Here is a 12,923-nt window from a genome sequence, read left to right on the forward strand (position 1 = left end):
TTCAGTTAGAATAAACCATTGTTCACAGACAGAGTTTCTCCACAATAGATAGCTCCACTGCAACAGTAGCTCATTATAACTGAATGCAATAGTTCCTTCCACACACGACCCCCTTTTCCCTTACAGGTCTAATTACTTAACCAGGCCAGCTCTGCATCCTTGTCAGGACAATTAACTAGACCAAGCTATAACTGTATTCTTGGCAATGATGGTGTAAATCCAGAGTAACCCCTTAATAACCCTTATGCCAGCACTCAGCCCAGTGCATCAGGAAATTATCTTTTTTTTTTGGACAGCTGCTACTGAGAATAGCTCTTTATTTAGCGCTTCCATGAACTGTTCAGAGTGGTTAACATCAACAGCAGCTGTAACAGTTTGCAGATAAACGTTACATAAGCACATTTTCCGCTTCTTGACAGCAATGTTTCTGTTCCTGTACTGAATTTCATGGCTGAAGTTTTTATCACATTATCTTCTTTGTTGAGGACACTAGCTTTTGTAGGACACTAGCTTGCTATAATTCAGTAAGTTGCTGCTTCTTTTTTCCCATAGAAAGTTATCCTAAATATAGTGAAGGTAGTCACTCAGAAACCAAGAAAGCAAGAGTATATGCCAAAAAACAGTGCCCCAACCTCCCCTCCTGCTTGCAAGAGGGAGGCCACGAAAGAAAGTTAGAAAGTCCAGTCAGTCAAGGACAGTTACAGTAAAACTACCCCCAAATGATTTTTTCAGTACTGACCTACCATTAAAAAACTAGTCAAACTAGTTTGTGAATATAATAAAAAATTCCCAGTAAGACTTTGGTCTTCCTACACAATGATTTTTGGGAAACAGTCACCACCTGAAGACTGGATGACTGCATTCTGGTGTCTTGGCCATAATCTATTGGCCTGTTTCCAGACATCAACTCAAATGAGATTTGCATGGGGGCAAGAGGAGGGCAGAAAAACGACGAAGAAAGTATCCACTACATTGAAAAGCAGGAACATCTGCTAGAGCCATGAACCCTGGTCAAGTCTGGGAGAAGGACATGCTGCTGAGCAATGCCTGGCACTCCCTTATATCAGTGTCATTGTTTCAGATGAAAAAACCCAGTAATTCAGCAAAGCCAGGACAGCACATGAGGAACAAATTCTGCAGTTTGTCCCCTTCAGGCTTAGCTTTCTGGGTCTCTATCCAAAGAGATGCGAGGTGTAAGCAAGCCCCAGCGAGGTGGTGGGTGCTGTGCCCATGTGGTAGTCACCCCTACCCATCTCCCCACCTGGGAGATCCTGGTGCAGGGTGTGAAAACTGAAGCTGGTCCCTCCTGGAGCTTCCAGGCTTTCCATTTGGGAGACAAGGCTTTCAGGGCTTCGACGAATAGCCCAGGGGTCAGAATGGAAGAAACCCCCTTTTGTCTTTATTTGCTAACTGGGATGGGCCAGTCTATGAGCAGTCTGATCTTAACTCACAACTACAAACCCCTTCAGTGCTGAAGGAAAATAGATTTATAAAACCTGTAGCTTTTGGCAAAGAAGCAGGAAAGGTGGTAGGAAGCATCTTGATTGGCTCCAGGCTCACCTGGTTCAGGGATCACCCTAGAAGTGGTGCCATAAGGCAGCCCTTGAGGTCCTCCCAGAGCATCAGCCATTCCCAAAATCTCATTAACATGGAAAACTTGTACCAACAGTGGTTCAGATAAATCAAAGACCCATTGCACTCCACTGCAGTGATAAGCTTAAACGCTGATATGGGTGCATGAGGGGGGACAAGAAATTCTGCTCCTGTGCTGGGGGTTTGCTCTCCTGGGGGGAGACCAGTAGTTGAAATCCTGCTGCTAGAAAGGTTTCAGATACTGGGCTCAGTGCTGCAACTTCTAGGAAAAGATCAGTGTCAAATGTTGTGCAAGGTTTGATGAAACTGAGACTGAAATATGTCTGGGTGGGAAAAATCAAGTCTGTCACTGGAAATACAGGAGTGATTTTGCAGCACAACATGATGAAATTTGCTATACAAACAAAATGTACTTACAGTACTGTTGAACCGGCCTGCTAAAGTCATAACTAAATTGTCATTTATAACCTTGTTGCGGACATGGAGAGGGCTGCGTGCATAATAATATACTTGGTACACTTTTAATTTTAAAAAATTACTGCTTATATATATCAAAGCTCTATTACACACTTAAAAAGAATCTAAAACTTGCATAGAAAGTACAATTCTACTGCATTGATATTGTACAAATGTGCAAGAAGAATAAAATGAAAAAGGCTAAAGCCATTTTTCATTCCCTCAGCCTCCTTGCATAACCTTTCACGTCTTCCTTCCTCCTGGACCATAAAAAATCCACTTTAAAATATGGTGTGGATTCTCGTCCCAAGTTGCAATCCTCCAAGTATCAGGATCTTACAAAATTGAAAGAAAACAGTAATATGTCAGGAGAATTTTTAAAGCTCTGCTATGAAGTTAGTACTACTTCCTTGGAATTATAAAATGGCATTAAAAATGTCAGAAAGGATATTTCTTTTTTAAGCTTTAGTTTATAGGAAAAATTTCTTTAGGTTTAATCTCTTTCATGTTCTCTAGATGTTTCCCCTAGGATTTAAAAGCATGACTGATACCACACGAATTGTTAGGCAGCAGCATTGCAGGCAGTCCCACAGTAAAGCTATTTAATATAATTTGAAATTTTGTTTAGATGAACTGTCATAGTCCTGTACTTTAATAAAAAAAAAGTTTTCATAACACAGTTGCAGGCTAGCCTGTTCTGCACCTCTGCTTCAATCCATTTCATATACTGTTATAAGATGACAGAAGATGAAGTGTTTCATTTGAAGGCTTTAAAAAGCCCATATATCAAAGATTTAGCGGGGTTAAAGGAAAGAAATGTGCTTTAGGTCAAACTGCTTTAGACCTCTACTGCTCCAAGAACCAAAATGATTTTTTTTTGCATATGTTGGATTCGCTGTATGTGAAAGGTTTTGGTTTTCAAGTGACAATGATAATGACCAAGATGTCCAACATAATTCTTCATAACTTTTATCACACAATCATCATAAAGCACATAAAATGCAAGATTTGTAACATTTACTTATTTTACATGACCCTTTATGCTGAGATGCTCTTGCTATCTATGGAAATTCAGTGGCACACCTGTGTGCAAATGGGTACCAAAAGGCAACAAAAAGTTTCCAAAGACACTTGTTCCTCTGAAAGAAGAAGTCATCGTAGGCTGATGTTACCAAACACCCTGTGAACACAATTGCAACATTTTCAGCTAGGGTTCTGCCCAGCTTATTGATTATGTGCTAATCATCTTGCTAAAAGTACATGGAGGGTTTCACAGTAGCTTGTAACTCATCACTGACAGACTGCAATCTCGCAGATGTGAACCACAGTAAACAGATAATGACCCCATATACTAGTGAAGGGAAGTAGAAATGGTTAAAGACACAGAGGTTTCACTTTTAGAGCAAGAAAAAATGTTCCTCTGAGACTGCCAAATGTATTCCATTACCTAATGCACACCTTCATCCAAATATTCAATAATGGATTTGAAGAACAATTGGGATTTTTCATTTCCCTTATGGAGTTGTGCCCCCTAAAATATCATTCCCCAAATACAAAGCAGTTTTAGAGCAACAGAAACTGTAAGAATGCCAGGAAGAAATACAACCCTTGCTTCCTGCCTATCCTGGCAGACCACTGCAAAGGGGGCAAGGGGCAAGACGACTCTAGGGTTTATTTATAAATCATCAGGAAGGATTACACCCAACTGGATGACTCAGGTCTCACCTACAAGGTCAAGGGTATTAACCACAGGTCTTGCTCTAAACACAGTGTTTGAGACGACAAACCTATCCACCATGAGTATTATTCAAAGGTAGGGAAACAAGTTCTGTATTTCAGCACTAGCACTGCATTGATGGCATTATTACTGAAAATTTGACAAGCTTGCATTTAGTTCCATCGTGTGTCTGAGTATCTGGTAACAGTGGATGGGATCTTCACCTCTCCCCTTTGTTTTTGCCCACTCAGACTGAGTGTATTTACTCTGAACCAAATGTAACAACCTTTGCCAACCAATGTAGCCCTTCCAAGGAAGGGTACAAGGGGCTCCTGTTGAGTCATTTGTGCTCAGGATCACAGCTAAGACATAGGAGATGTAATCAGCTTCAAAGCAGATGCATAACAGCTTCAAAACTTTGTTGAACGGGTGACATTAACTGCATAAAAATTCATCACAGGTCTTTGGTAGTTTTTCCACATCACTAATCTCCAATATGAATGATAAAATACAAACTAATCCCTCTTTCCAAATGAATTTAACTTGGACTAGCTTTTAGTTGCTAGCTGCTCATTATGCCTCACATCTAATTTAAACAGCCTTTTAATACCTCGTTATTTTGGATATAAAAACTCCAATGGCACTACCTCTTGGTCTCCTTTCTCAGTAAATGAAGCAGGAAAAGCTGATTGTCTCATGATACTAAAATATCTCCAGATTTTATATAGTTTTTTTGAGGAACTTTCCTGCATGTTCTCTGACTTTTAAGCATTGTTTTTCACAACCGGACTCCATTAATAGACAGAAAATCTATGTCACCAGATGAGAAGGGAAGTCTCCTCTCCATTACTATTAATTGCTCTTTTTTTCCTGTTCACAAACCCCAACAGCAACTTTTGCAAACAGCAAAACAACTTGAAGACTGTAGTTTTGGCACTTAGTTCCCTGGGCTGCTTACAGGGTCACTGCATCCCAGGCACAGTTGTCATACTGTATGCTCATCTATATTCTTCATGCTTTTACATTTCTTTGCATTTCTCTATGTGGCACACATTAATGGCTGAAGTCAGGCTCTCAGTCAGTCTAGCTCACTGTGTCAGCCATGCATTTTATTAGAAGTGTTTATTAGAAGAATATGCTGGGAAAAGCCACACGTACTGCCACTGGGAAATGCAGAGATGAGCCCACTCTGGGCAATGCAGGGTAGGGTCTTTCAGAGGATGACACAGAATAGCCAGATTAGACTCCTGCTCACAACCTCCCACCAAAGAACTTGATCCCTCTAGACAATGAGCCTGCAGAAGCTCTCAAGGCTGACATTAGGCTTTATGAAGGGCCTTTTGGGTACTAACATTATTAATGGAAGTTGGGATGAGCATGAAATCTACTGCTGATTCCTGGAGACCTTCCTCTACCCAAAATAGAAACTCACTGGCAGATGGCTGGCTTGACCACGACCCCTTGCAGTCTGCCAGCTAACCTCTCCTAATCCATGTGATACATCCGTTATTGATCTAGTGCTTCACTGTTGCTCTGAGCATCATGCTGCAAAGTCAAACATCTCATGAAAGTCCATTATGTCCCTGCCTATCTTTATTGATGAAGTCAGTAATCTTGTCAGCGAAGGAAAATGAGTTTGCCTGCAGGACTGATTTTCCATGAAACTGTGCTGGCAGTCATTAATCATTTTCCTCTGGTCTAATTCTTTATCAATTGACTCTTCTCTCAGCCCCAGCCCTTCTGTCATTATTCTGCTTGGTAGCAATGTCAGGCTAATCAGCCTATAATTATCCTGGAAATCCCCCTTGCCCTTTTGAGCACTGACAGTTTAGCGGTCCTGAAGTCCTGCAGCATTTCATTATCAGTACAGAAAATGATTTACAACAGCAAGACAAAGATGTGTGCAACCAGAGATTTTAACACTCCAGACCAGCAATACAGATCACAGAGTGCTCTGCTGCACCATACCCAATCCCTTCCAAGGCCTGCTCCTTCTATTTCTGATACAGAAAGGCCTGTTATTTTTTTATCGGCAGGAAATACAGTGGTGTTTTAGCAGACACTTTCAGAGAATCAGCTGCTCTTTGCCCTTGTATAGTGAGCCAGCTCCAGATGCAGCACCAGATTTTCAGCAGAAGAGCAGAGGCTTTTAAGTGCACAGCTCCCAGCCTGCTCCTGCCCTCCTCACGGTCTTGCACAGTGACCGAGTGAAACCTGGTTATGACTCATGCTCTGGGAAGTGGGGGAGAGTTCCTGCAGCCACACAGATGTTTGTGCTGCCACAAGGGCAGGGCTGGCCCTGATGCAGCAGTGAGGGAATAGGTAAAGGATGGGCAGGAGGGCTCCAGCAGTGGCAATGCCAGCTTAATCACTCACTAAACTATGACCGCAATCTGCTCTTTTCCATTTGTACTTCTGAGAACCCTTTGATTTATTCCTCAGCTTCTCTTTAAGTGTACCATCAGCTGTGAATGCAGGTAGGTGTTAAATAAGAAGAAGGATAACAGACACGTTGACTCTTCCTGAAGATTTGTGTGGCTACTTATCTGCCTGCTGTTTCTCATTACCTGTTATTTATACTGGCCGAGCTAGCTTTCCATCCACACAACAAAGTTCACAGCCAAGCTAATCTGTATTTGGGTTCTCAAGGCAGATTTTCAGAGACAGTTGCAGCACTGGCTTCTCCAGAGCTCTGCAACTCCACATGAACCCTGCTGGACATAGCACGTGGTTCTGTGACGAGACAGAGGCTGGTGGTCTCCTCTTTACTTCAGGGTGTTTCAATCATATCTCGTACACTTATGCAATACTGGCTATGGATGTTTGGTCAAAGCAGACCATGGCAAGAAGGGAGCCTAAGACAGAATCCAAAATATTTTCTAGCAAAAGCAAATATACACTCAACCAAACTCTTGCCTAATGAAATGTGTTAAAGCTACCAAATAAATTAAAAGGAGCAACAAAACATTCTTGAAATAGCACCAAAAATAAGGCACTGGATAGGAACACAATAACTCTGAATGCAAAACCAATTACCTGTAATCTATATCTTGTAACATGAGTCTCATTCTATATGAAATGATGCTGAGAGCTTCCATGACATTACAAAACTCTAGAACTTTGCTCAAATATTACAATAAGTAATTGTAGTAAGCTAGCAATGTAACCTTGCAAAGATGTCGAATTCAGACTGGCAAGGACTGAGAGAATTTCTCGAGGACTGCATGGGAAGTTAACAGGCCAGAAATACAGAACAAACAGACAGGTTTTTTTCCCCCAAAACCCCAGAGGCTTGTGAACATCAAGTGATTTACCAGCTGATGGAGGTAGTCCTGAATTGTGCTGGGATAGATGAGTACACTGATGGCAACCAACGTGTTGAGAGCAAAGTCAAAGATCTGATAACAGAAGAAAGGGATGATCCAAGCTGCATGTTGCTAAAAAGGAAATAAATTAGAAACTCATCAGCCACAAGTTAAAATAGAAGTATATATGTTTTTCTACACTAAAATCTAAGGAATATTTGACATTATGCAGTATTAAATCAGCTAAAAGAAATATGACATTCAGCCTAAAGGGCTGGCCAAGGTAGTTTGGCTGCTGAACTGCAGTGCAACTCCCACAACTCATTATACTAGGATATTTAGAAACCACATGATACTTTTCCCTCCTAATTAATAGGATTAATGTTGGGACAAACCACAGGCTTGGAAGGTGAATGGGAAAAAATTCCCTTAACTTTGATAGGTACAAGATTCAGTTCTCTGAATTCACCATTTGCCCACAGCTTATTTGAAACTGCAGACAGTCAACACAACTGGGCAGTTCTGCTGCCTGCAGCAGGGGGCCCTGGGGTACCACTGATCTAAGCAATCAGTTCTGCTGTCTCTTGTACTTCTCCTTTTTTCCCCCTCTCACTTTTCAGCTAAACAACTAAAGAAGCAATTGTTAGAAAGCATTTTTATTAATTTTGTTTCTATGGGGTTGTGTAGTTCACTTGATTCATGTCTTCAGCAAATATAATTACCTTATATGCGCCATATGTAGCCATTGCACAGATGAGAATCATAAGAAGAGAAATTGCAGTGGCAATGCACATATCTGGAAAAGAGACATCAAAAATCATTGCAGGTAATTTCAGAGCTTGGTTCAGTTATTTTGTCATTTACCTTTTGCAGAGCATCTCAAAGGGCAGGGTGAGAAATGGGTGGAGATGGGGTCAGGTGCATCATTCAGCCATTGCTGGAGGAAATCTCTAGCTTTCAAGGGGAACCTCCTAAACAGGAGAAGCACAGACAGCGCTTCTGCAAGCCTGCAGCCTTATACTGTGCAAGCCACTGCAGCCTCTGTGAGGCTGTGGATATGAATGGTCTAATTTTTCTGAGGATTTTCAAAACTCAGGAGCAGTCTTGACAAGAAGACTATTTGCTGGTCATGATGACATCTGTAGTCAGAGAGTCTCTGCTTTTCTGCACTACAGATTGTTTCTGCACCAACAGCTGCTGTATACCACTGCTCAAATATCTATCTTCTGGAAAAGGAGAAAAACTGGCAGGTAAAGGCATCTTAGAGCAGAAATTACATCTTGAAAATTTTCATTTCAACCAAGAATACTACAGAGATGTATTTATTAACGAAGATGTGTAACTGTAAGGGAAGGTGAAGCAGTAAAGGATGGAAAATACTCTTTAAGATTTTGGTTGGAGTAATTACATGACTCCTATCTTTTTCTTTCATTGCTGTCCAGCTTTCAATTAACTTTTCCTTAGATTTAAGAAGTTCCTAAGCCATGGACAGCTAGAAGGAGATCCCAGGGGAAAAAATTACATATGCTTGGTCTTTTCATATGCACTTCCCTCGATATCATTACAGGTCATTGTCAGGTTATCAGAAGTGAATTTCTGAACCCGACTTTATAATGAGTTTGGGAGTGCAATGGTACATTGTGCCTACCTTTCCAAGGCTAAGCCAGTGCACAAAGAGGAGATAGGACATAAAGTACAAAGGACATGACTTAAGAGATTCTGTCTCTGTTGGTATCTCTGAGGTACCTCCTGTTCACATTGCTGTCACCAGGTACATTTAAACTACCTGCCTTGATGAGGCACTTGGTGGACCTGAGACACACAAATACATGACAGCGTTCAGGCTGTTCACTACCCTGACTTTGGATGCATTCAAAGTGTAAAGATTACTTCACTTCAGCACAGAGTTGCCACAACATCTAACTCCACCACAATGATAAGGAGCATCCCATAGTATGGGCCAGTTCCCTCCAACTCCCTGCAACTGCATCAAAATCAGGTTCTGGAGAGGTGCCTTGGAGCCTTCATCAAAGTACCTGAAAGGTCCTGACCTGGTAGCTGTGGACAGGTCTCACCTACCACCACCAAGGTAGCAGCACAGGTTCACCCGGGTCACGGCTGAAGAGGAAGGACAGACCCTAAATCTTATTGTCATTATTTCCAGCCTACCAGTATGATCATCCATGTAGAAGACAAAGGACCCAATCCTTGATCCTCCCATGCCTAAGGGAAAACAAACCTTGCCCTAGTGCAGAGCTCTGACGACACTGATCCAGATTTATGCTGGCCCTTGACGCAGAGAGGAACCTGAGACTCGTGAAGCTGGTGGAAAAATGAGCAAGAAGAGACTGTTGCTGGCTGGTGAGGGCATCTCCAGATGGTGCTTATATTCTCTGGGCTACAGGATCCTTGGGCACTGTACCTACCAATGGCAGGATTAAGGATTTCAGAACCCAGGCCTCTTCTTTTCCAGGACACTGCATATGTCATGGGTTTCAGGAGTCTTGTTCTCTCCTCTTGCCCCCAAATTTTGTCCTTGTGATTGCATAGAGATTCAAATGCCACAGAAGTCCTATTGCAGAGTACTTCCTAATTTAATGGATTAAATTTAGTGGATAAAGTGTCCTTTCCTGACACTTGAAGAAGCACTGTAGTCTCAAGTCTGATGAGGCCCTGGAGTGTAGATGTCCTTACTCACAGAGCAAATGCTTGAATCTTTGTCTTATTGTCCAAATAAGCAGGTCTCACCCAGGAGAGGGGCAAGTACTCAGCACTGAGTTTACCTGCACCCTGGTGCTCACTGCTTCCTTCACAGTGGCTTTCTGCAGCTCAGCTTGTGGGTGCTATGAAAGGCTGTTGGGAGGCAGCTGGGCCCTCTGCTCGTAATTCAGGAGGGAATGACATCTCAGTGCATCCCAAATTGCTCTTCAGATGCACCTCCTTCTCCTCTTAGATTGTGTGGAGAATCCAGACATCCAGTGCAGGTGTCTGAGCTGCACTGCTTTGACCAGTCTCTAGCCTTTTAGGAGCTGTAAAGGCTGTGATGTGCCTGTTAGAGGTGATCTGAATTCTGGCCTCAAGAGCAAGATGCAAAATAAACCTCTACTAATAAAAGGTACTGCAGCTTCTTCAGACACTTCCAGCTGTGTGGCCATTTACTCTGGCTGCCCACATACATCCTGTGAAATCAATTTTTTTTTTAATAGACCAGGTACAATTGAGGTAATGAAAGAAAAGGAGAGAAGTGGAAATGGCTGCCTGTAGCCCCTAACCTCTTGTAAAAGAGTCTCTTGGACTCAACACTTTTATTCTGACCATCAGTTTGGAGGCACTGCTTATGTATTTATTCTGTCTGCTCTTAATCCCAACCACCTGTATCCAAGGGGAAGCTGCTGTCATTGTCACTTGCAGCAGATGCAGCAGTCACAGGCTCCACTTTGCTGGTGACCACGGCAGAACCGGTTCAGAGCCAGAGCCTAGCAAACTGTGATGAACTTGACATTGAAGCTTGTCTGACACACTCATGCTCCCTGTCTGCAGTGTCTCCCTAGCTGTGCTCCACCATGCCAAGTCCTAGTTGGCTCAAGCTAGTTCTTTCTCATTTAAGGCTTCATTGGTTTTTTTGAGCTGTGTCAGCTTCAATTAATCAGAATGAAACTAGATATGTAGCACATTAAATGAGAAACTAACAAGGGTGTGTGATTTTTTTCCCCAGCCATGCTGTGCTTTCCATGACAATCATGGCTAGAAGGGCTGTACTTGGACCACTGAAGGGGTTATACAGCCTATTGCCTGAGATGGCTTTTTGAGTTTTCTCCTTGAGTTTAAAGAAATCAGTTGATTTTTATTTTTTTTCTTATACAGTGCAGTGAGATTCTACCTTCCCGTCGCTTTGGGGAGAAGATGCTGCGGGGGCTAGGCAGAGCTTCTGTCATGGGGTGCTCATGTGCATGGCAAGCTGCATCTGGAGCTCCCTCAAATCCATCTCAAAATTATATCCTTGCCTTCCCCTCTCCTCTTGCAAAGGAGGCTGATGGCGGGTGCTGCAGGGACAGGGAGGACAGCCAGTGAGGCCAGTTCCTGAGCCAGGACTTGTGTGGTGTGTTAAAGACCTCAAATACTTCAGCTCATCACCTGCCCCAGCCCTGAAGTTAATCACTGGCTCACAGCTCTGACAGCAGGGGCCAGAAAGCTGCTGACCAGCAGCCTGTGATCCTCAGGCAGTTTCACCCACTCTCCCAGCCTTATTTATCCAACAGCCTCCTTGCTGCCAGCTAAGGATTACTGCCTTGCTCTCTCCTCCAGGCTGCTTGTGCAAGCTGGGTGCCACTGCTGCCAGCTGCTGTGCAGCCTCCTGGGGCACAACCCACGCAGCAGTGGCATTTTCTCTCTGGTAACGGAAGAAGGCCAATGAGAAGGAAAGAGTTTTCTGCACCTTTGAGCCCAGCACATTTTCCTCCAGAGGATATGTCTGGGGGGAAGATACTGCTCCAAATATGCCAAGCTGGGAGGGAATCTAGTTTTTTTCCCCCCTTCCCTGTAACGTGGGGCTCATACTACATGGGTGATGTTGATGGACTGGGGTAGGAACGTACCTACTCTACTACTTCCATTTATCTCCCCAGCAGAAGTCCAAGGCTGTTGTCTGTAGGTTTATTAAAATTTTTCTATTTGAATTAATCTTTTTAAGTCCTGGGTGCATGTCATATTAGGCAGAGAGATCATCATATTATCCTGTCCTGCCCTGAGATCTCTGCTTGTCTCATCTGCCTGCCCAAGGGCAGGGACACAGGTAGATTTTGGCCTGAGTTGCTGACACTTGTATCAAAGTTCCTCTCAGTTTCTGTAGGGCACACAGAGGATTTCAGTCCTTGTTGTCATATGGCTTATGAAGTATCACACACATCTTTGACACCATGAAGGCAGTAAGTAAAACCAAGCAACACCCACTGCTGGCTTGGGCTGTTGACATTTCAGGATGATGGTCTGTGTGTCTGAAGAAGCTGAGAAGAAGGCTCAGGTGAATCCTCCTGGGAAGTCAAAATTAATTATAGGGCTTTTCCATCTCCTGCTCAGAGATTATTAGTCTTTTAACAGCAGCAGTATTACACTGAGCAGCTCACATGTTTCTAATTTTTTCTAGTCCAGCTTCTAGTTCATAGACTCCCTCAGGCCCAAGGAAATAATAAGAAGAAAGATGAGTCTAAATGGGCCCAGCTGAATATCCAGTACACAAGGAAGCCCAGCATTTTGCCCAGCTCCCAGATGTACGTCTTGGAGAGCCAGCCAAACCACATACACTGGTGTTTTCCAGTACCTCCATCTGTCACATGGTAAGTCTTGGCAGACTTTCTCTTTTGTTTCCTTTTCTAGAATAGAAGGGAAAAGCAATAGCCTAGAGCTTTTTCTAAGTGTTCAGGTAAATCCTTTCTCTGTCTAATCAAACAGGCATTTTGGAGCCTCTGGTAATGCCCTGGGAACCACACTTTATCCTGAAATCAAGGCTGAGCAGTCCTTTGCAGAACTGATGATGCACTGGCATTTTCAAGCAGTTTGCAGAAGGCTGGCTGTGGCTTTGCAGGTGGCAGGAATTTTTCCCATTGCTGGCACAGAAAATTGAAAATTCTCCATAAACCAGACACAGACAGAAATACTTGTCAACAGAAATACATATAGATAACAACTTTGGGACCTTCTTTGGGATAAAAAATTATGCATCTTTTTGTATTTCATACACATGGTTTCAGCGCATGCAGCTAACCTGACAAACATTTCTTCAAAAAAAGACAAATAAAAGTAGGAAAAGAGAAGTACATGGAAGTTTGTCTAATGATTTATCTCATAATAAAACA

The 12,923-nt window shown here is 42.8% G+C and overlaps 1 protein-coding gene across 1 annotated transcript in view; it reads right to left on the minus strand.

The window, feature by feature from the left end:
- LAPTM4B (lysosomal protein transmembrane 4 beta) overlaps positions 1-12,923 on the minus strand; it is a 59,514-nt gene that overhangs the window by 28,272 nt on the left and 18,319 nt on the right. The window contains exons 3-4 of the mRNA XM_027717561.2: positions 7,794-7,867; positions 7,081-7,203 (exon numbers count right to left, since the gene is read on the minus strand). Of these exons, the coding sequence (XP_027573362.1) occupies positions 7,081-7,203; positions 7,794-7,867 (197 nt within the window). The remainder of the gene's footprint in view (positions 1-7,080; positions 7,204-7,793; positions 7,868-12,923) is intronic.

The sequence above is a fragment of the Pipra filicauda genome, unplaced genomic scaffold (assembly GCF_003945595.2).
Source record: "Pipra filicauda isolate LSUMZ 115617 unplaced genomic scaffold, ASM394559v2 scaffold110_size2237424_pilon, whole genome shotgun sequence".
NCBI lineage: Eukaryota > Metazoa > Chordata > Aves > Passeriformes > Pipridae > Pipra > Pipra filicauda.